The sequence below is a fragment of the Salvelinus alpinus genome, chromosome 7 (assembly GCF_045679555.1).
Source record: "Salvelinus alpinus chromosome 7, SLU_Salpinus.1, whole genome shotgun sequence".
In the NCBI taxonomy this organism is placed as follows: Eukaryota; Metazoa; Chordata; class Actinopteri; order Salmoniformes; family Salmonidae; genus Salvelinus; species Salvelinus alpinus.
Genome location: NC_092092.1, coordinates 36741124 through 36763716, shown reverse-complemented (window position 1 = coordinate 36763716; position 22593 = coordinate 36741124). Strand labels below are relative to the sequence as shown.

General features: G+C 41.5%; 1 protein-coding gene across 2 annotated transcripts in view; it reads left to right on the top strand.

The window, feature by feature from the left end:
• LOC139580939 (glutamate receptor ionotropic, delta-1-like) overlaps positions 1-22593 on the top strand; it is a 437178-nt gene that overhangs the window by 401768 nt on the left and 12817 nt on the right. For both annotated transcript variants that reach the window (XM_071410111.1, XM_071410112.1), the window contains exons 13-14: positions 6552-6747; positions 16156-16322. In XM_071410111.1, the coding sequence (XP_071266212.1) occupies positions 6552-6747; positions 16156-16322 (363 nt within the window). The remainder of the gene's footprint in view (positions 1-6551; positions 6748-16155; positions 16323-22593) is intronic.

The window sequence follows — 22593 nt, the reverse complement described above, 5'->3', positions numbered from 1 at the left end:
TTGCCAACTCCTTGTGTAGCCTATTGCTGGCAACTTCAGGAGTGTAATGGCAGAATCTGCGACAGCCAGCAGGAGCGGGAGGAAGATGGTCGGGTCATGTTAAGGTTTTTCTCTTCTGGTTATCTTGATCTCTGGTTCCCTCTTGAGTCATTTGTGTCTTATTTCACCAAACAGCATCAGACAAGCATATCGTTGATTTTATTAAAACACATAGGGTGTATCTATATAAAAATAGACATTGTAAAATATTGACCAATCGATTGCAACAAAAAAAAAAAAGATGACTTTTTTTCGACTAAGATTATATTTAGTCGGGGACAGCCCAAGTTATGATATACCTAAATTCAAGCTGTCAATAGTGACTATATGCCTAGGGCTCATTCCAAAACTATCCATGTGCCTTTAAACAAATATTTATTAGCTGTGAAATACACAACCGTTGCATTACAAATGGGCATTAATTCTTCTTCAAAATCAGAGTATAGCGACAGGTGAAGATTGTGGCAGGCATATCCTTTAATGCCATTTCAGTTTGAGATATGCATTTTTGAGACTGACAGCAGTTTGCTAAACTGTAAACTAATGATTGTGTACAATTTATTTTATTTAACCCTTATTTCACCAGGTAAGTTGACTGGGAACACATTCTAATTTACAGCAAGAACCTGGGGAATAGTTACAGGGGAGATGAATGAGCCAATTGTAAATTGGGGATGATTAGGTGACTGTGATGGTATGAGGGCCAGATTAGGAATTCAGCCAGGACACCAGGGTTAACCCCATTACAATAAGTGCCATGGGATCTTTGGTGACCACAGAGAGTCAGGACACGCGTTTAACATCCCTTCCAAAAGACAGCACCCTACACAGGGCAATGTCCCCATCACTGCCCTTGGGTCATTGGGATAGTCGTTTTTAGACCAGAGGAAAAAAGTGCCTCCTACTGGCACTCCAACACCACTTCCAGCAGCATCTGGTCTCCCATCTAGGGACCGACCAGGACCAACTCTGCTTAGCTTCAGAAGCATGCCAGCAGTGGGATGCAGGATGGTATGCTGCTGGCTCAATGCAATGCTTACTGGTAACTTGGCATAGATAGACTGCTGTGTGATTTGGTGACTGTCCCGGAGTCTTCTGAATGTATTCAGACCCCTTCACTTTTTGTTACGTGACAGCCTTATTTTAAAACAGATCAAATCGTTTTCCCCCCCCTCATCAATCTACACACAATACCCCATAATTACAAAGTGAAAACCAGTTTTCTGGTTTACTCCTTTACTCAAGTCATTTATTGAAGCACCTTTGGCAGAGATTACAGCATCGAGTCTTCTTGGGTATGACGCTACAAGCTTGGCACACCTGTATTTGGGGAGTTTCTCCCATTCTTCTCTGCAGATTCTCTCAAGCTCTGTCAGGTTGGATGGGGAGCGTTGCTGCACAGCTATTTTCTGGTCTCTCCAGAGTTGTTCGATAGGGTTCAAGTCCAGGCTCTGGCTAGGCCACTCAAGGACATTCAGAGATGCTTTGGAGCAGGTTTTCATCAAGTATCTCTCTGTACTTTGCTCCGTTCATCTTTCCCTCTACCCTGACTAGTCTCCCAGTCCCTGCTGCTGAAAAACATCCCCACAGCATGATGCTGCCACCACCATGCTTCACCGTAGGGATGGTGCCAGGTTTCCTCCAGACATGATGCTTGGCATTTAGGCTAAAGAGTTCAAACTTGGCTTCATCAGACCAGAGAATCTTGTTTCTCATGGTCTGAGAGTCCTTTAGGGGCCTTTTGGCAAACTCCAAGCGGGCTGTCATGTGCCTTTTACTGAGGAGTGGCTTCCGTTTGGCCACTCTACCATAAAGGCCTGATTGGTGGAGTGCTGCAGAGATGGTTGTCCTTGTGGAAGGTTCTCCCACCTCCCTGACCAAGGCCCTTCTCCCCCAATAGCTCAGTTTGGCCGAGTGGCCACCTCTAGGAAGAGTCTTGGTGGTTCCAAACTTCTTCCATTTAAGAATGATGGATGGCACTGTGTTCTTGGGGACCTTCAATGCTGCAGAAATGTGGTACCCTTCCCCAGATCTGTGCCTCGACACAATCCTGTCTCAGCGCTCTATGGATAATTCCTTCGACCTCATGGCTTGGTTTTTGCTCTGACATGTACTGCCAACTGTGGGACCTTATATAGACAGGTGTGTGCTTTTCCAGATCATGTCCAATCAATTGAATTTACCACAGGTGGACTCCAATGAAGTTGTAGAAACATCTCAAGGATGATCAATGGAAACAGGATGCACCTGAGCTCAATTTCAAATCTCGTAGCAAAGGGTCTGAATTTTAGTACATTTGCAAAAATGTCTATTAACCTGTTTTTAATCATTTTTGAATAAGTCTGTAACGTAACGAAATGTGGAAAAAGTGAAGGGTGAATCGTATGCACAGAGTGTATTGTATGCACAGCATATTTTAATTACTCTTCCACACATTGGTAAACAGTGTAGCAATGTGTCCCTCATAATGAAGAGCATAATATAATTTAATTGCACACTCGAATCATAAATCTTTCACTGCATCACTGTGAGTACTCCTTCTAGCTATCACTTTCAGTTAGAATTGTTGGCACTCTTATAAAACTGATGATAAAGTAGGTGTGGACGTTTCCTGCCACCTTATAGAACGGCAACTAACTATACGAAAGTTGTTTGTAGATTTCTCTACAGGATAGAGTAAGATGTAAGAGTAAGATGACATGTTTTCGACACTCCTTGATTGTTCTGTGAGGTTAGAGGTTTGTGTTGCTCATTGTTTATTACATGACAGCTGCTTATCTCACTCTCTTTGAGATAAATGAGGTGTGTGTAAATGTTGTTATTGGCTTTTTTTCTGATACCCTGATCTGATCCAGCACAAAAGTGATTAATCTGTTTAAGAGTCAGTTTTGATTAAAAGTCAGGCTTCCCCACCTTTAACGTTAAAACAGTGTCCCTTTATACCACTCCTCTTAAATTATTTCCTGTGCCTCATCTGGTGTTTACAGACTAATATGCTTGCAAACAACTCATCAGCATCATTATTTCCTGTCTTGTGATGTCCATAAGAAATGTTGACCTTCATTTCCCCTGGACTGTTGTTGACACAGAGCAGTGAGTGTCTAAACAGAGCGCTGCCATGCAACAGCTTACCCACCTGCCAAGCTGGAGCTGTCTCACACTGAGAGCATACATCGGACATCTGCATGTATATAGTCCTATCCTCAATTTGCTCTGTTAAAATGTTTTTTCAACTTGAAAAGAAAAGTTACTGTGTTGCTTTGAAATACTATATATACAAAGGTGTGTGGATACCCCTTCAAATTAGTGGATTTGGCTATTTCAGCCAATTTGATTTACCTTTATTTAACTAGGCATATCAGTTAAGAACAAATTCTTATTTTCAATGATGGCCTAGGAACAGTGGGTTAACTGCATTGTTCAGGATCAGAACAACAGATTTGTACCTTGTCAGTTTGGGGATTTGATCTTGCAACCTTTCAGTTACTAGTCCAACGCTCTAACCACTGCCGTCCAAAATTAACATCCGTTGCTGACATTGAGCACACAGCCATGCAATCTCCATAGACAAACGTTGGCAGTAGAATGACCTTACTGAAGAGCTCGGTTACGTTCAACGTGGTGCCATCATTCCGCTACCCAAGAATAGCAGAGCACCTTTTAATGGTTCAAACAGCTGACCAATCAGCCTGTTACACGCGCTTGGTAAACTTTTGGAAAAATGTGTGTTTTATGAAATACAAAGTTATCTTACAGAAAACAAATGAACAACAGTATGCTTATAGGGACATGCTATATCAACATGCTCAGCACTGACACAAATAACTGATGATTGGCTGAAAGACATTTATAGTAAGATGATTGTGGGTGCTGTTTTGTTAGACTTCAGTGCAGCTTTTGATGTCATTGATCATAACCTTTTGCTGAAAAAACGTAGGTGTTATGGATTTTCATCCTCTGCCTTATTATGGATTGAGAGGTTTTCGTTAATGGACACTCAGTCAAATTCAGTTGAGTGTGGTGTACCGCAGGGCAGCCGGCTATGGACATTATTGTTTTCTGTTTTTATAAATAACTTGTGTGTCTATGTACGCTGACAACTCAACCGTATACACGTTGGCTGCAACAGTAAAATAAATAACTGAGACACCTAACATAGAGCTCCAGTCAGTTTTAGAATGGATAACTAGCAATAGGCTGGTGCTAAATATCTAAAAAACTAAAACCTAATCTTTGGGACGAAGCACTCACTCAACACTAAACCTTGTTTAGATCTATTATTGAATAATGTGGCTATTGAGCCAGTTGAGGAGACTAAACTGCTGGGTGTAATGGACTCAATGGTTGCTCTGCCTTCTTGACATCTCAGTCGACAAGACAGGACCTACAGGCCCTAGTTTTCTCGCACCTGGACTACTGCCTAGCTGTGTGGTCATGTCCGGCAAAGAAGGACATAGGTAAATTACAGTTGGTTCAGAACAAAGTAGCACATATCGCAGTTAGATGTACAGTACACAGAGGGAACGTGTCAGTAACATGCATGTCAGTTTCTCCTGGCTAAAAGTTGAGGAGAGATTGACTGCATCACTATTGGTCTTTGTGCAAGGTATTGATGTGTTGAAGGTACCGGACTGTCTGTTCAAGCAGTTGGCACACAGTTTGGACACTCATCGGTACAACACAAGACATGCAACCAGATGTCTCTTCACAGTCCCCAGGTCCAGAACAGAGGCTGGGAAACACACAGTATTAAATAGAGCCATGACTACATAGAACTGTCTGCCACCCCAGGTATTTCAAACTCTCAATAAAACCAGTTTTAAAAAAACAGCTAAAAGAACCCCTTACTTCACAAAGGGGAATGTGAAGAGACACAGCCATTTTATATATATTGTATTGTCATTTGCACTGTACTACGTATTAGATCTAAATATTGTGTGTACATTTAAATGTATGTAGTTCAGTCCTTGACTAATAATGTTCTGTAATATGTATTATGCCATGTTTCATGTGGACACCAGGAAGAGTAGTTGATGCTTTTCCTGCGGCAAATGGGGATCCTACCAAATACCAAATACCGTCATAGGATGCCACCTTTCCAACAAGTCAGTTCATCAAATGTCTGCCCTGTAAGTGCTGTTATTGTGAAGTGGAAACGTCTAGGAGCCACAACGGCTCAGCCATGAATTGGTAGGCCACAAAAGCTCACAGAACGGGGCCGCCGAGTGCTGAAGCAAGTAGCATGTAAAAACATCTGTCCTCGGTTGCAACACTCACTACCGAGTTCCAAATTGCCTCTGGACAAGAACTGTTCATCGGGAGCTTCATGAAATGGGTTTCCATGGCCGAGCAGCTGAACACAAGCCTAAATTCACCATGCACAAAAGCTAGCCTCCATTGGACTCTGGAGCATGAATCATGAATCACCATCTGGCAATCCGACACACTAATCCTGGTTTGGTGGATTCCAGGAGAAAGCTACCTGCCCCAATACCTATTGCCAACTGTAAAGTTTGGTGGATGAGGAATATTGGTCTGGGGCTGTTTTTAATGGTTTGGGCTAGGCCTCTTAGTTCCAGTGAAGGGAAATCTTTACGCTACAGCATACAATGACATTCTAGGCAATTCTGTGCTTCCAACTTTGTGGCAACAGTTTGGAGGAAGGCCCTTTTGTTTTTTAGCATGACAATGCCGCTGTGCACAAAGCGAAGTCTATACAGAAATGGTTTGTCGAGATCGCTGTGGAAGAACTTGACTGGCTTGCACGAACCCTGACCTCAACCCCATCGAACACCTTTGGAATGAATTGTAATGTCGACAGCGAGCCAGGCCTAATTGCCAGGCGTAAGTGCTGACCTCACTAATGCTCTTGTAGCTGAATGGAAGCAAGTCCCTGCAGCAATGTTCCAACATCTAGTGGAAAGCCTTCCCAGAAGAGTGGAGGCTGTTATAGCAGCAAAGGGGGGACCAACTCCATATTAATGCCCATGGTTCTGGAATGAGATGTTCAACGAGCAGGTGTCCACATACTCTTGATCATGTAGTGTGTGTCAATTCAGGAAATCAAGCTCAGTTGACAGAATCTGCTATTATATTAGTACCATTTTGAGTAGAGTGACTCATCTTTATAAGTTGAACACCCATGTACAAAGTACTTGGAGGTACTCCCAATTTCATGATATGCAATTGGTAGTTACAGTCTTTTCCCATCGCTGCAACTCCCGTATGGACTCGGGAGAGGCAAATTACATCCCTCCCTCCCACCCTCCCCTAACCCGGACAATGATGGGCTAATTGTGCGCCACCTCATGGGTATCCCAGTCGCAGGTGGCTGCGTCACAGCCCGGGATCGAACTCTGGTCTGTAGTGACGCCTCAAGCACTGCGATCCAGTGCCTTAGACAGCGGCGCCATCCGTGAGGCCCCAAAGTATATTTTACAGTGTACTTTACTGTACATACAGTATCTGTTCTTGTTATATACTTGACTTGATGTATTTCTCTGTCTCTACAGAACATTCCAGGACCTGTCCAGGCAGATGGATGTGTCCTACGGCACTGTGAGAGACTCAGCCGTCTATGAATACTTCAAGAACAAGGGCACCAACCCGCTGGAGCAGGACAGCACATACGCAGAGCTGTGGAGGACTATCAGCAAGAACAACGGCCACGACTACTCTGTGTCCAGTCCCTCAGAAGGCATCCGCAAGGTAGGTTGACGAAGACAAAGCAGGTACATGCCAATAAAGAGAGGATGCCTAAGTACAGGCTGGCAACTCTTTTATGTAGTAATTGCTTAGCTACTGTGTATTTCAACAAAAAAAGAAGACGTTTTCATATTTGGCAAAAAAAACAATCAATCTTTCCATTGTCATTTCACTGTCATTTCACAGTATGGGGTCATACTGTGCCTATAGTTCCACAGTATTTTAAACCAGGCAAATTCAACGTTATCTTTGACTATCTGTCTGAATAAACTGCAAGTGCTGTTTTGTGACATTGTCACAATTATATTGGTTAATCTCATATACTGCCCGTAATAAATGGCCAAGAAAGAACAATATTTTGCCTGCCCATATGCTGAATGGTAATATGACATATCATAGATCTTCACATTTGTACTGTGTACACATTTTAATTAGCTTTCTGTCGCATTTAGTCTTTATACTACAAAACAAAGGCTTTTTGTCTCAAACTTAGCAAAATGAGCCTTTTAGCAGGACGGTAGATGTATTTGTGTTAGTTAACTGTAAGAGGTAGAAGATACTTGGATACAACATCAAAACAAACATCAAGCACCTTCTGTCTCTGGGCTCTATTTTGACAAAACTAGCGCAATGGTAAATCTTAGCGCTGGTGGTAGCTATAGGATTGTGGTTTGTCCGAAATATTTTAGCTATTTTCACAACCAGAAGTATGGGCGCAGTAGCTGGCTGTGGCGCTAAAGGGCTAGTTTTGATGAATAAACAAGTTGTAGGTGTGTCAAGGCTTTGACCCTTCACTGGCAAATCAGAACGTGCTCCATGGTTCCATTTGGTTGTTATTTACAGTCTTGTATGTATTGCATTGTCATCAACTTCGAATGTTAGTCCGTTATAGCCTAGTTTGTTAAATAGCCTACACTAACAAAATGTCGACCTATCCCCTATTTGCTATCATGTTGAACATGTTTGCAGTCCACATTGCTCTAAGTAATTGTATGGCATCATTATAGAAATATATTGTTAAACGTTTCATTCGCACTGATATAGGCCCACTTTAAACTGCATTATGTCTGAGCCATGGACATGCCAAAGGTTGTCAATAAGCAAGATTAAATTCACTATCGATAAGACCTAAAAAACACATTGAATAATTAAATTATAATAAAACGGAACAACAACTTGTTTTAATTAAATAGGCTTTGTCTAAATACAGTTACAGGCACCATAATTGCTCCCCGTGGGCATATAATATTAGGTCTAAGACAATGTAGACTACGGAGGATTTGACACACATCCAAACTTTTGACAGGAGCTGGAAAAATATCCAATATAAAGAGAAAGAGTCCTACAGTCTCTGATCCCTTTCATGCAGTGGGCATCACACATAATGAGTCTAAACTTTTCACAGAAGCTGGACAAAAAATGATGCCCAATATAAAGACAGAAGGGAAATGTCTGTTGACTGTTCTGCTGCTCGTGATATTTCAAGAACACATGGGTGAGCTTTTGCTGAATGTAATATGAAGCTTCTTCTTTTGAAAACGACCTATGTGGCATTGATATGAGTCAGAAACATGTATTAAACAAGCCATACCGTGGGGGGCTGGACCCAGTCAGGTCTTTGACACAACAATATAACAAGCCATACCGTGGGGGGCTGGACCTAGTCAGGTCTTTGACAACAATATAACAAGCCATACCGTGGGGGACTGGACCTAGTCAGGTCTTTGACAACAATATAACAAGCCATACCGTTGGGGGCTGGACCTAGTCAGGTCTTTGACAACAATATAACAAGCCATACCGTGGGGGGCTGGACCTAGTCAGGTCTTTGACACAACAATATAATAAGCCATACCGTGGGGGGCTGGACCTAGTCAGGTCTTTGACAACAATATAACAAGCCATACCGTGGGGGGCTGGACCCAGTCAGGTCTTTGACACAACAATATAACAAGCCATACCGTGGGGGGCTGGACCTAGTCAGGTCTTTGACAACAATATAACAAGCCATACCGTGGGGGGCTGGACCTAGTCAGGTCTTTGACAACAATATAACAAGCCATACCGTGGGGGGCTGGACCCAGTCAGGTCTTTGACACAACAATATAACAAGCCATACCGTGGGGGGCTGGACCCAGTCAGGTCTTTGACAACAATATAACAAGCCATACCGTGGGGGGCTGGACCTAGTCAGGTCTTTGACAACAATATAACAAGCCATACCGTGGGGGGCTGGACCCAGTCAGGTCTTTGACAACAATATAACAAGCCATACCGTGGGGGGCTGGACCTAGTCAGGTCTTTGACAACAATATAACAAGCCATACCGTGGGTTGCTGGGCCCAGTCAGGTCTTTGACAACAATATAACAAGCCATACCGTGGGGGGCTGGACCTAGTCAGGTCTTTGACAACAATATAACAAGCCATACCGTGGGTTGCTGGGCCCAGTCAGGTCTTTGACAACAATATAACAAGCCATACCGTGGGTTGCTGGGCCCAGTCAGGTCTTTGACAACAATATAACAAGCCATACCGTGGGTTGCTGGGCCCAGTCAGGTCTTTGACAACAATATAACAAGCCATACCGTGGGTTGCTGGGCCCAGTCAGGTCTTTGACAACAATATAACAAGCCATACCGTGGGTTGCTGGGCCCAGTCAGGTCTTTGACAACAATATAACAAGCCATACCGTGGGTTGCTGGGCCCAGTCAGGTCTTTGACAACAATATAACAAGCCATACCGTGGGTTGCTGGGCCCAGTCAGGTCTTTGACAACAATATAACAAGCCATACCGTGGGTTGCTGGGCCCAGTCAGGTCTAACACATTCACCCTCTCTCCCACTGAAAGATCAGTCACAAAATGTTGGCATCATCGTAATAGGTTGTAATCAAGCCCTGGTCTCCAGTTTGGGAACTGAAGAGGACTACCTGGTGCGGTCGTCTCAGGGACTGTAGGAGTACTCCATATCATCTCGGCTTCGCAGTCCCATCAATCCATCTAGATGCCTCTCACAAACCCACAGTAGTAACCTGTGTATCATGATAACCTTCATAAATCAGCAGAACATGTATAACATATTTATTGACACTTTATATTGTGTCCTGTAATACTTTGAAATGAGACACCTTCGGTCATAACACATCCATGAAGACTATATCGCGTGACACTGTACTTACTATAAAGTCAGACACCTTTAGTCATTCATAGCACATACATAAGTGCCTTATTATATGACACTGTACTTACTATAAAGTCAGACACCTTTGGTCATTCATAACACATTCATAAATGCCTTATATCAAATGACCCTGTACTTACTATAAAGTCAGACACCTTTGGTCATTCATAAGACATAGATAAAGGCTTAATGATGTAAACAGAAATGTATTTACTCTAAAGGAAGTATGACTAACAGCTCAAATATATAAACATTAAAATCAAGTTTAAACCATGCATTTTATTTTATTTATACATGTTTAAAACAATACAAATACATTACGTTTCAATAAGTCTAGCAATGCAGTTACATTGAACATTACACAGGGCTTGTCCCCTGAGCTGGCGGACAAATGATTATTGCCTCATCTGCCTGCTGGAGGTACTGCATGTTGGCTCCAACCTTAAAAGTAACAACAAATAAAGTTAGCAGATCTGTTAGCTAGCTAACAATTGCTGTGAAGTCACAAAAATAATTTTAAATAACGATTGAGGTAGCTATGTAATCTAACTCAACACTTATATAACTACTACAGAACAATTTAAATTACAATAAATAAAGTTTAACTTGCTTGTTTTTCGCTGTCGAGTGGCACCACAAGTGGGCATTTGATTTGCATACACACTGAATTAAAGGTAACGAAACAAAAAATAAATTCCCAGACGTGGTATAAGCATTATTGTGAACACAGAAAATCCAAATTGGTTTTTCTATTAAAAACTGGGGTAAAACGAGAACAAAATGGGGGAAATCCAAAACCTGGAAAAACAAAACCAAGAAAACGGAATATGGGAAAAAAACTAAATTAGGCAAAAAATACATACTGATTTTAAAGCGCCCTACCAACGTTGTTTGCTGTGCATGACTGCACTTTAGAGTGTGTGTCATCCTGCAGCACAGCTTGTTTGGGCAAATTGAGATCAGGTCCAATCAGGTCCATTTATCCAAAGCGACTTAGTCATGCATGCATACATTTTTACATATGGGTGGTCCTGGTAATCTAACCCACTATTCTGGTGTTGCAATGCTCTACCAAGATGCATGACAAGGTTATAAATGCTTTGTGAAGCCTCAACTTAATATGATTTATAAAGCCTTTATTAAGCGGTGCTTATGTCATATTTTATGTAGTGGGTTATGTCACATTTGAAATTGGTGGTTATGTCATAGTTATTCGACATTTATGAACCCTTTACAGAGCATGACATGTGGTTAGATGATTTGTAACACATTTATTTAGTGCTTATGAAGGCATTATGAAGGCTTTATGAAGCCTTTATAAGCTGAACGTCATTTAAAGCTGACCGGAAAAAAATATATGTCACAGAATGTACTGTAGCAGTTTTTCTTGTGTTGTGTTTATTTCAAACCTGCCCACATGCCCGTGACTGGCAGCACCCAAGTAATCATCAATTCGGAGCGCAGCTGCACGAGACACGATGGTAATGTCCATGGTCAATTTGGTTTGACATTCGATATCCCTATGGGGCTAATTAGGGACCATCAGTAAATTACCTTTGCAAAGTATTCAGACGCCTCAACTTTTTCCACATTTTGTTAGGTTACAGCCCTATTCAAAAATGTATTCAATTATTTTTTCCCCCTCGTCAATCTACTCACAATACCTCCGAATGACAAAGCAAAAACAGGTTTTTAGAAATGTTTTCTCATTTATAAAAAATAAAAATATCATAAATATCACATTTACATAAGTATTCAAACCCTTTACTCAGTACTTTGTTGAAGCCCCCAATGGCAGCAATTACAGCCTTGAGTCTTCTTGTGTACGCTGCTACAAGCTTGGCACACTTGTATTTGGGGAGTTTCTCCCATTCTTCTCTGCAGATCCTCTCAAGCTCTGTCAGGTTGGATGGAGAGCGTTGCTGCACAGCTATTTTCAGGTCTCTCCAGAGATGTTCGATCAGGGTCAAGTCCGGGCGCTGACTGGGCCACTCAAGGACATTCAGAGACTTGTCCCGAAGCCACTCCTGCGTCGTCTTGGCTGTGTGCTTAGGGTCGTTGTCCTGTTTGAAGGTGAACCTTCGCCCCCAGTCTGAGGTCCTGCGCTCTGAAGCAGGTTTTCATCAAGGATCTCTCTATCCTGCCTCGATCCTGACTAGTCTCACAGTCCCTGCCGCTGAAAAACACCCCGCAGCATGATGGTGCCAGGTTTCCTCCAGATGTGATGCTTGGCACTCTAGGGAGAGTGTTGATGGTTCCAAACTTATTCCATTTAAGAATAATGGAGTTCACTGTGTTCTTAGGGACCTTCAATGCGGCAGAAATGTTTTCAAATCAAATCAAATTGCATTAGTCACATGCGCCGAATAGAACAGGTGTATGTATACCTTACAGTGAGATGCTTACTTACGAGCCCCTAACCAACAATGCAGTTTAAAAAAAATAAGGACAAGAATAATAAATAAAAAAGTAACAAGTAATTAAAGAGTAGCAGTAAAATAACAATAGCGAGACTATATGCAGTGGGTAACGGTGCGGGGGGGGGGGGGGGGGGGGGCAAATAGTCTGGGTAGCCATTTGAATAGGTGTTAAGGAGTCTTATGGCTTAGGTGTAGAAGCTGTTTAGAAGCCTCTTCGACCTAAACTTGGTGCTCCGGTACCGCTTGCCGTGCGGTAGCAGAGCGAACAGTCTATGACTAGAGTGGCTGGAGTCTTTGACAATTTTAACTTCTAGTTCCTCCCAAACCCGGATCCGGGAGCACCCCCCACAGTAAAAAAGCTGACTAGCATAGCCTAGCATAGCGTCACAAGTAAATACTAGCATCTAAATATCATTAAATCACAAGTCCAAGACACCAGATGAAAGATACACTTCTTGTGAATCCAGCCATCATTTCTGATTTTTAAAATGTTTTACAGGGAAGACACAATATGTAAATCTATTAGCTAACCACGTTAGCAAAAGACACCACTTTTTTTACTCCACCAGTTTTTTACTCCATCAGTAGCTATCACTAATTCGACTAAATAAAGATATATATAGCCACTAACCAAGAAACAACTTCATAAGATGACAGTCTGATAACATATTTATGGTATAGCATATGTTTTTTTTTTTAAATGTGCATTTTTCAGGTATAAATCATAGTTTACCATTGCAGCCACTATCACAAAACTCACCAAAGCGACTAGAATAACTACAGAGAGCAACGTGTATTACCTAATTACTCATCATAAAACATTTCTTAAAAATACACAGCGTACAGCAATTGAAAGACACAGATCTTGTGAATCCAGACAATATTTCAGATTTTCTAAGTGTTTTACAGCGAAAACACAATATATCGTTATATTAGCATACCACATGAGCTAACATCACCCCAGCATTGATTCAAGGCAAAAAGAGCGATAACGTTATCACCACCAAAATATATTAATTTTTTCACTAACCTTCTCAGAATTCTTCAGATGACAGTCCTGTAACATCATATTACACAATGCATATAGAGTTTGTTCGAAAATGTGCAAATTTAGCATCACAAATCGTGGTTATGCTATGTAATCAGTCAAAACATGGCATGCATTCTGGCCGGCGCCATCTTGGAAAGGCACCTAAGTTTACGATTATTTATCGATTAGATTGACTAAAAAAATACAGGTTGGACAGCTAATGAAAGATGCATTAGTTATTAATGCAACCGCTGAGTTAGATTTTTAAAATTAATGTTACTAGACATACAGTGTGCGTTACAGCCAGACTAGTGCCGCAACAATGGCCGACAAATGCGTTTACATTTTTCCACATAAATACGGAATAAAATCATAAATAGCTCTTACTTTTGGACGAGCTTCCATCAGTATCTTGGGCAAGGTGTCCTTTGTCCAAAATAATCGTTGCTTTGTTGTAAAACGTCCTCTTCAACTTTGGAACTAGCAGCTAACAATAGCTACGTGGCACACACATGTCCAAATCCTCAAAGCGCAATACTACGAAAATTCCGAAAATAGCAATATACTCGCATAAACTGATATAAATCGGTTTAAAATAACTTCGTTATGATGTTTCTAACACCTATATCGAATTAAATCACAGACGGATATATCTTAGGCCGATAACGAGAGCTTTTGAGCATGCCATTCTGATGTCCTCTCTTGCGTCTTGAGGAGCGTCCAAAAGAACGGACATGTCACTCCATGGCCTTTTATAAACTCTGAGAAATACGTAGAGACTCCATTCCACTTCTCATTGGTTACTGACATCCAGGGGAAGGCGGGTGCAGTTCATTTCGACCCATAGGGCACATACAGAGTTTTAAACTGATCTCAGAACAGAGCCTAGTTTTCAGACCTTCGCATGTCCTGTCATGATTTTCGCTGTAGAAAGAGTTCTGGTTCACCCACAGACATAATTCAAACGGTTTTAGAAACTAGAGATTGTTTTCTATCCAATAGTAATAATAATATGCATATTGTACGAGCAAGAATTGAGTACGAGGCAGTTTAATTTGGAAATGTAAAAAAATAAATAGTGCTAACAGCTCCCCCTATTGACAAAAGGTTTTAAGGGCCTTCCTCTGACACCGCCTGGTATAGAGGTCCTGGATGGCAGGAAGCTTGGCCCCAGTGATGCACTGGGCCGTTCGCACTACCCTCTGTAGTGCCCTTCCCCAGATCTGTGCCTCGATACAATTCTGTCTCGGAGTTCTACAGACAATTCCTTCGACCTCATGGCTTGGTTTTTGCTCTGACATGCACTGTCAACTGTGGGACCTTATATAGACAGGTGTGTGCCTTTCCAAATCATGTCCAATCATTTGAATCCACCCCAGGTGGACTCCAATCAAGTTGTAGAAACATCTCAAGGATGATCAATGGAAACAAGATGCATCTGAGCTCAATTTCGAGTCTCATAGCAAAGGGTCTGAATACTTATGAAATGTGATATGTGATACCTGTTTTGGCTTTGTCATCATGGGGAATTGTTTGCAGATTGCTGAGTTTAAAACAAATTGAATACATTTTAGAATGAGGCTGTAACAAAATGTGTAGAAAGTCAAGGGGTCTGAATACTTTCCGAAGGCAGTGTAGATGGGACAATATTTTTCAATGTCAATAGCTCTGTATTTCAATGAATTAAAAACCTCAAATCAACTATACATTTTAGAAATTCATATACAAATATTTATAAGCATTTAATGAGACAAATAAAAGGTGTGCAACACATTGTGTAATTTATTGATGATCCCTAACTAGCCCCACAGAGTATCCAAAGTCAAAACAACTTCGCCACGGTCGCACATCGTCCTGCTGAAGCTAATTGGTGAAAGAAGATGGATAGCTTGCTAGCTAGTCTAGGCTACTTGGGGTGGCAGGTAGCCTAGTGGTTAGAGCATTGGGCCAGTAACTGAAAGGTTGCTAGATCAAATCCCTGAGCTGACAAGGTAAAAATCTGACATTCAGCTGCTGAACAAGGCAGTTAACCCATTGTTCCTAGGCCATCATTGTAAATAAGAATTTATTCTTAAATAACTTGCTAAATAAAAAATAAAATGGTTCCAAACAGAAGACCTGGTTACACTGTTTCAAGTTAACTAGAAGGGTGAGCGACTGTAACTGTGTACTGTTTTGGGAGAATGAAAGTTCAAATGCTTCCCACATTAGATCACACACACGAGACACCCACAACAAAGCACGCCTCCAAAACCCAAATCTCGTTCTCAGTCGCATTTCCTGATTAGGAGAATTGAAACCGAAGCTAAATCAGGAAGTTCAGCTCCCCCACCACAGCGCAAGCGAGCTGATGTTAGACAGGGAAATTGTTGAACGTGGTGTAAGGGGTGGAAAATGCCAATGCGCCAGTTTTTACTGTACATGATGAAATTGCAAACTAACTTACGTTTGACACTTGCGCCTCTCGCGAAAGCCGAAAATAGAGCCCTCTGAGCGAAAAGGTTTTTCTATCAAATGAGCAAATAGCCCAGTCTACAATGAGACTCAAACTAGAAAAGACACTTTTACAGGAAATGTACTGAAGTATGTATGTTTTCCACATGTTCATTAGAGTACAACACTTTCTTAGAGTTGAGATACTACTGTATAGTCACAACAATTTCCACATGTAGGCCTTCTATTATCCTTTAGGTTCTATCATGGAAAACAATGATTGCATGTAGGCAGAATGTATAGCATCTGGATCATTAACTGGGTCATGACTGTCATTCCTCTGCAGGCGAAGAAGGGCCCGTATGCCTTTCTATGGGACATGGCTGTGGTGGAGTACGCCGCACTGACGGACGATGACTGCACCATCACCGTCACGGGAAACAGCATGAGCAGCAAAGGCTACGGCATCGCCATGCAGCATGGGAGTCCATACAGAGACCTCTTCTCCCAGAAGTGAGCAATGCCACCAACATCTCTTCTCACCATATACCGTCTACGCTGAGTATACCAAACATGACCAACATTCAAAACATTGAGTTGCACCTCCCCCCCTCAAACACCCCCTCCATTTAGCCCTCAGAACAGCCTCAATTCGTCGGGGCATGGACTCTACAAGGTGTCGAAAGCGTTCGACAGGGATGCTGGCCCATGTTGACTCCAAAGCTTCCCACAGTTGTGTCAAGGTGGCTGGATGTCCTTTGGGTGTGAATATTCTTTATACAAGCGGGAAACTGTTGAGCATGAAAAACCCAGCAGCATTATAATTTTTGACATAAACCCGTACCCCGTTCAAAGGCACTTACATTTTTTGTCTTGCCTGTTCACCCTCTGAATGGCACAAATACATAATCCATGTCTCGATGCTTAAAAATCCTTCTTCAACCCGTCTCCTCCCCTTCATCTACACTGTTGAAGTAGATTTAACAAGTGACATCAATAAGGGATCATAGCTTTCACCTGGATTCACCTGGTCAGTCTGTCACAGAAAGAGAAGGTGTTCTTAACGTTTTGTACACTCAGTGTAATATTGTAATGACCCTGGCGTTGAGAAGCACAATTAACACTCCCCAAAGGGAGCTTTCTTGGAGCAGCTGTAGCATGTCCGGCTTTGCGACCCTAGGGTTGCAAGTTCGAGTCTCGCCTCGGAACCCCGTGCTACTCCCTCGTTTCATTACAATATTTATGCATGATAGATATGCCATCACTTTATCAACAGCTCTATACAGTATGTAATTCTCCTCCCCTCTCCCTCCATCTCTTCCTTCCATCACCTTGAGGAAATATCCTCAGTCTAAGTGCATATGGTTTAACGCACACATCCTTTGATTCCTAATTACTTTCTCTGCTTCATAAATGCCATAAACATAATCACTGATGGTTGACGGTGCCTGAGGGAATTGAGCGCCGTAATTGGCTGAGAGGTCATTCAGTGGTTATACTCAGCCATTTTAGGAGGAGTTTGACGAGGGAAATGCAAGGCCCACTAACATAGTGTTTTTATAAAGTCACTTGGTAGTAAAAACATAAGTGAAAATGCTCTTTATAAAAGGTCAGGAGTTACCGTAGTTTAAAGACTCATTCACAGAGGCTTAATGCATGATTGTAATGCCCTTGTCTGTATGTTATATATATATATATATATGTACACTGAACCAAAACATAAACGCAACAATTTCAAAGAATCTACTGAGTTACAGTTCATATAAGGAAATCAGCCAAATGAAATAAATTCATCAGGCCCTAATCTATGGATTTCACATGACTGGGAATAATAGTGGGAAAAGTACCCAATTGTCATACTTGAGTAAACGTCAACATACCTTAAGGCTGCAAGCCCGACACCGGTACACCTATGACAACATCCAGCTCAAGTGCAGGGCGGCAAATTCAAAATCTATTTTTTTTTTTATATTTAACTTTCACACATTAACAAGTCCAATACAGCATTTGAAAGATAAACATCTTGTCAATCCAGCCAACATGTCCGATTTTTTAAATGTTTTACAGAGAAAACACCACATATATTTATGTTAGCTCACCACCAAATAAAAAAGAGGACAGACATTTTTCACAGCACAAGTAGGATGCAAGTAGCATGCACAAGCCAACCTAACTAACCTAGAACCAACCTAAATAACCTAGAAAAAACTACCTCAGATGCCAGTCCTATAACATGTTACACAATAAATCTATGTTTTGTTCAAAAAATTGGCATATTTTAGCTATAAATCAGTTTTACATTACTGCTACCATCATAGCTACAGTCAGAAATCGCACGGGAGTAGCCAGAGAAAATACAGACACCAACGCCAACTACTCTAATTACACATCATAAAACATTTCAGACAAATATATGGTGGATAGCAAATGAAAGACAAAGATCTTGTGAATACAGACAATATTTCAGATTCTTTAAATGTTTTACAGCGAAAACACCACATATATTCATGTTAGCTCACCACCAAATACAAAAAGAGAGACAGACATTTTTCACAGCACCGGTAGCATGCAGCTAGCATGCAGCTAGCATGCAAAGCCAACCTAACTAACCTAGAACTAACCTAAATAACCTAGAAAAAACTACCTCAGATGACAGTCCTATAACATGTTACACAATAAATCTATGTTTTGTTCGAAAAATGTGCATATTTCAGCTATAAATCAGTTTTACATTACTGCTACCATCATAGCTACCATTATAGCTACAGTCAGAAATAGCACGGGAGTAGCCAGAGTAAATACAGACACCAACGTCAACTACTAATTACTCATCATAAAACATTTCAGAAAAATATATGGTGGATAGCTAATGAAAGTGAATACAGCTAGTGAATACAGACAATATTTCCGATTCTTTAAGTGTTTTACAGCGAAAACACAATATATCGTCATATTAGCTTACTACAATAGCAAACATAGCAACAGCATTGACTCAAGGCAAACGGTAGCATAGCACAGTTCGACAGATATATATGAAATAGCATCCCAAATTGGGTCCTTATCTTTGTTGATCTTCATTCAGAATGTTGTACAATGGGTCTTTTGTTCAGAACCAGCTTTGTTTCGATCCAAAACGAACTATTTCCCTCTTGAATTAGCAAACACACTGGCCTTCCTGTGCTAACCTCTCCATCTTGAAAAAAATTCTTCCTACGCATCACGTATAAAATCCCGAATAAATTTAAATAATATAATTAAACTATATTTAAAAAACATACTTTAGGATGATATTGTGACATGTATCAAAAAAAATCGAAGCCAGATGTCATATTCATTGAGAACGACCGTTTTCCAGGTGGAGAGTCCTGGTCCGAGTTCGCGCCTCAGGAAAAATAAATTATGGCGGTCGTCTCATTCAAAGAGGGTGTATGCATTCTCTGAAAGAGATATTCAACTCCTTTCTGTTCTCACTTCCGCATGAGACCCAGAGGAAGGTGTATGACGTGTTTCTACAGTCCTAAGTGACATGACCTTATATAGACAAGCTTTTGAAGAGCGACTTAGCTTTTGGAAATCTCACTTCCGGATAGGAAATGAGCTGTAAAAAGGGTTCTGTTTCACTTAGAGACATAATTCAAACGTTTTTAGAAACTAGAGAGTGTTTTCTATTCAATATTAATAATAATATGCATATTGTACGAGCAAGAATTGAGAACGAGGCCGTTTGAAATGGCCACCTCTTTCCAGGGTACTCAAGGCTCCGCTTACAGCCATAAGAAGTTAATAGAAAATGACTCAAGTGAAAGTCACCCAATAAAATATTACTTGAGTAAAAGTCTAAATGTATTTTGTTTTAAATATACTTAAAAGTAAAATTGTTCATAATTCCAAATTCCGCAAACCAGACGGCACCATTTTCTAGTTTTTTTTTAATTTATGGATTGCCAGGGGCACACTCAAACACTCTGATATAATTTACAAATGAAGCTTGTTTGTTTGGTGAGTCCGTCATTGAAAACGTAATGCGTACTTTTGGGTGTCAGGAAAAATGTATGGAGTAAAAAGTATATATTTTTTTAGGAATGTAGTGAAGTAAAAGTAAAAGTAGTCAAAAATATGAATAGAAAAGTAAAGTACTGATGGCCCCCCAAAAAATAACCTAAGTAGTACTTTAAATTATTTTTTACTTCAGTACTTTACACCACTGACTGGAAATACAGATATGCATCTGTTGTTCACAGATACCTTAAAAAAAAGGTAGTGGCGTGGATCAGAAAAACAGTCAGTATCTGGTGTGACCACTATTTGACTCATGCATTTGACACATATCCTTCGCATAGAGTTGGTCAGGCTGTTGATTGTGGAATGTTGTCCCACTCCTCTTCAATGGCTGTGCGAAGTTGCTGGATATTGGCGAGAACTGAATGGTACAACAATGGGCCTCAGGATCTCGTCACGTTATCTCTGTGCATTCAAATTAGCATAGATAAATGCAATTGTGTTCATTGTTCATAACTTATGCCTGCCTGCCGATACCATAGCCCCATCACCACCATGGGGCACTCTACTCACAACGTTGACTTCTGCAAACTGCCCGCCCACACAATGCCATACACCATCTGGCCGGGATTAATCCGTGAAGAGCATACTTCTCCAGGGTGCCAGTGGCCATTGAAGGTGAACATTTGCCCACTGAAGTCAGTTACGACGCAATCAGGTCAAGACCCTGGTGAGGACGATGAGCACGCAGATGAGCTTCCCTGAGACGGTTTCTGACAGTTTGTGCAGAAAGTCTTCGGTTGCGCAAACCAACAGCATCATCAGCTTTCCGGGTGGCTGGTCTCAGACGATCTCGCTGGTGAAGAAGTCGGATGTGGAGGTCCTGGGCTGGCGTGGTTACACGTGGTCTGCGGTTGTGAGGCTGGTTGGACGTTCTGCCAAATGCTCTAAAACGACGTTGGAGGCAGCTTATGGTAGAGAAATGAACATCAAATTCTCTGGCAACAGCTCTGGTGGACATTACTGCCGTCAGCATGCCAATAGCACGCTACCTCAAAACTTGAGACATCTGTGGCATTGTGTTGTGTGACAAAACTGCACATTTTAGAGTGCCATTGTATTGTCCCCAGCTCAAGGTGCACCTGTGTAATGATCATGCTGTTTAATCTGCTTCTTGATATGCCACACCTGTCAGGTAGATGGATTATCTTGGCAAATGAGAAATGCTCACTAACAGGGATGTGAACAAATTTATAGACAACATTTTTGTGAAATAAACTTTTTGTTCATATGGAACATTTCTGGGATCTTTTATTTCAGCTCATGAAACATGGGATCAACACTTAACATGTTGTGTCTATATTTTTGTTCAGTATATTTACATTTCCCCTTTCAATTATATATTATCAGACATACAGTGCATTTGGAAAGTATTCAGACCCATTCACTTTTTCCACATTTTGTTACGTTACAGCCTTATTCTAAAATGTATTAAACTGTTTTTTCCCCCTCATCAATCCACACACAATACCCCATAATGACAAAGTAAAAACTGGTTTATATAATTTTTGGCTAATTTATAAAAAATAAAACACTGAAATATGACATTTACATAACTATTCAGACCCTTTATTCATACCCTAGTACTTTGTTGAATCACCTATGGCAGAGATTACAGCCTTGAGTCCTCTTTGGTATGACGCTACAAGCTTGGCACACCTGTATTTGGGGAGTTTCTCCCATTCTTCTCTGCAGATCCTCTCAAGCTCAGTCAGCTTGGATGGCGCTCGCTGCACAGATTTTTCAGGTCTCTCCAGAGATGTTCAATCGGGTTCAAATCTGGTCTCTGGCTGGACCACTCAAGGACATTCAGAGAATTGTCCCGAAGCCACTCCTGCATTGTCTTGGCTGTGTTCTTAGGGTTGTTGTCCTGTTGGAAGGTGAACCTTCACCCCAGTCTGAGCTCCTGGGTGCTCTGGAGCAGGTTTTCATCAAGGATCTGTCTGTACTTTGCTACGTTCATCTTTCCCTCGATCCTGACTAGTCTCCTAGTCCCTGCCTCTGAAAAACATCCCCACAGCATGATGCTTCCACCACCATGCTTCACGGTAGGGATTGTGCCAGGTTTCCTCCAGACGTGACACTTGGCATTTAGGCTAAAGAGTTCAATCTTGGTTTCATCAGACCAGAGAATCTTGTTTCTCATGGTTTGAGAGTCCTTTAGGTGCCTTTTGGAAAACTCCAAGCGGGCTGTTATGTGCCTTTTACCGAGGAGTGGCTTCCGTATGGCCACTACTATAAAGGCCTGATTGGTGGAGTGCTGCAGAGATGGTTGTCCTTCTGGAAGGTTCTCCCATCTCCACAGAGGAACTCTGGAGCTCTGTCAGAATGACCATCGGGTTCTTGGTCACCTCCCTAACTAAGGCCCTTCTTCCCCGATTGCTCAGTTTGGCCGGGCGGCCAGCTTTAGGAAGAGTTTTGGTGGTTCCAAACGTCTTCCATTTAAGAATGATGGAGGCCACTGTGTTCTTGGGGACCTTCAATGCTGCAAATATTTTTGGTACCCTTCCCCAAATCTGTGCCTCGACACAATCCTGTCACGGAGCTCTACGGACAATTCCTTCGACATCATGGCTTGGTCTGTGCTCTGACATGCACCGTCAAATCTGGGACATTATATAGACAGGTGTGTTCCTTTCTAAATCATGTCCAATAAATTGTATTTACCACAGGTGGACTTTATGTTATAGAAACATGAAGGATGATCAATGCAAACAGGATGCAC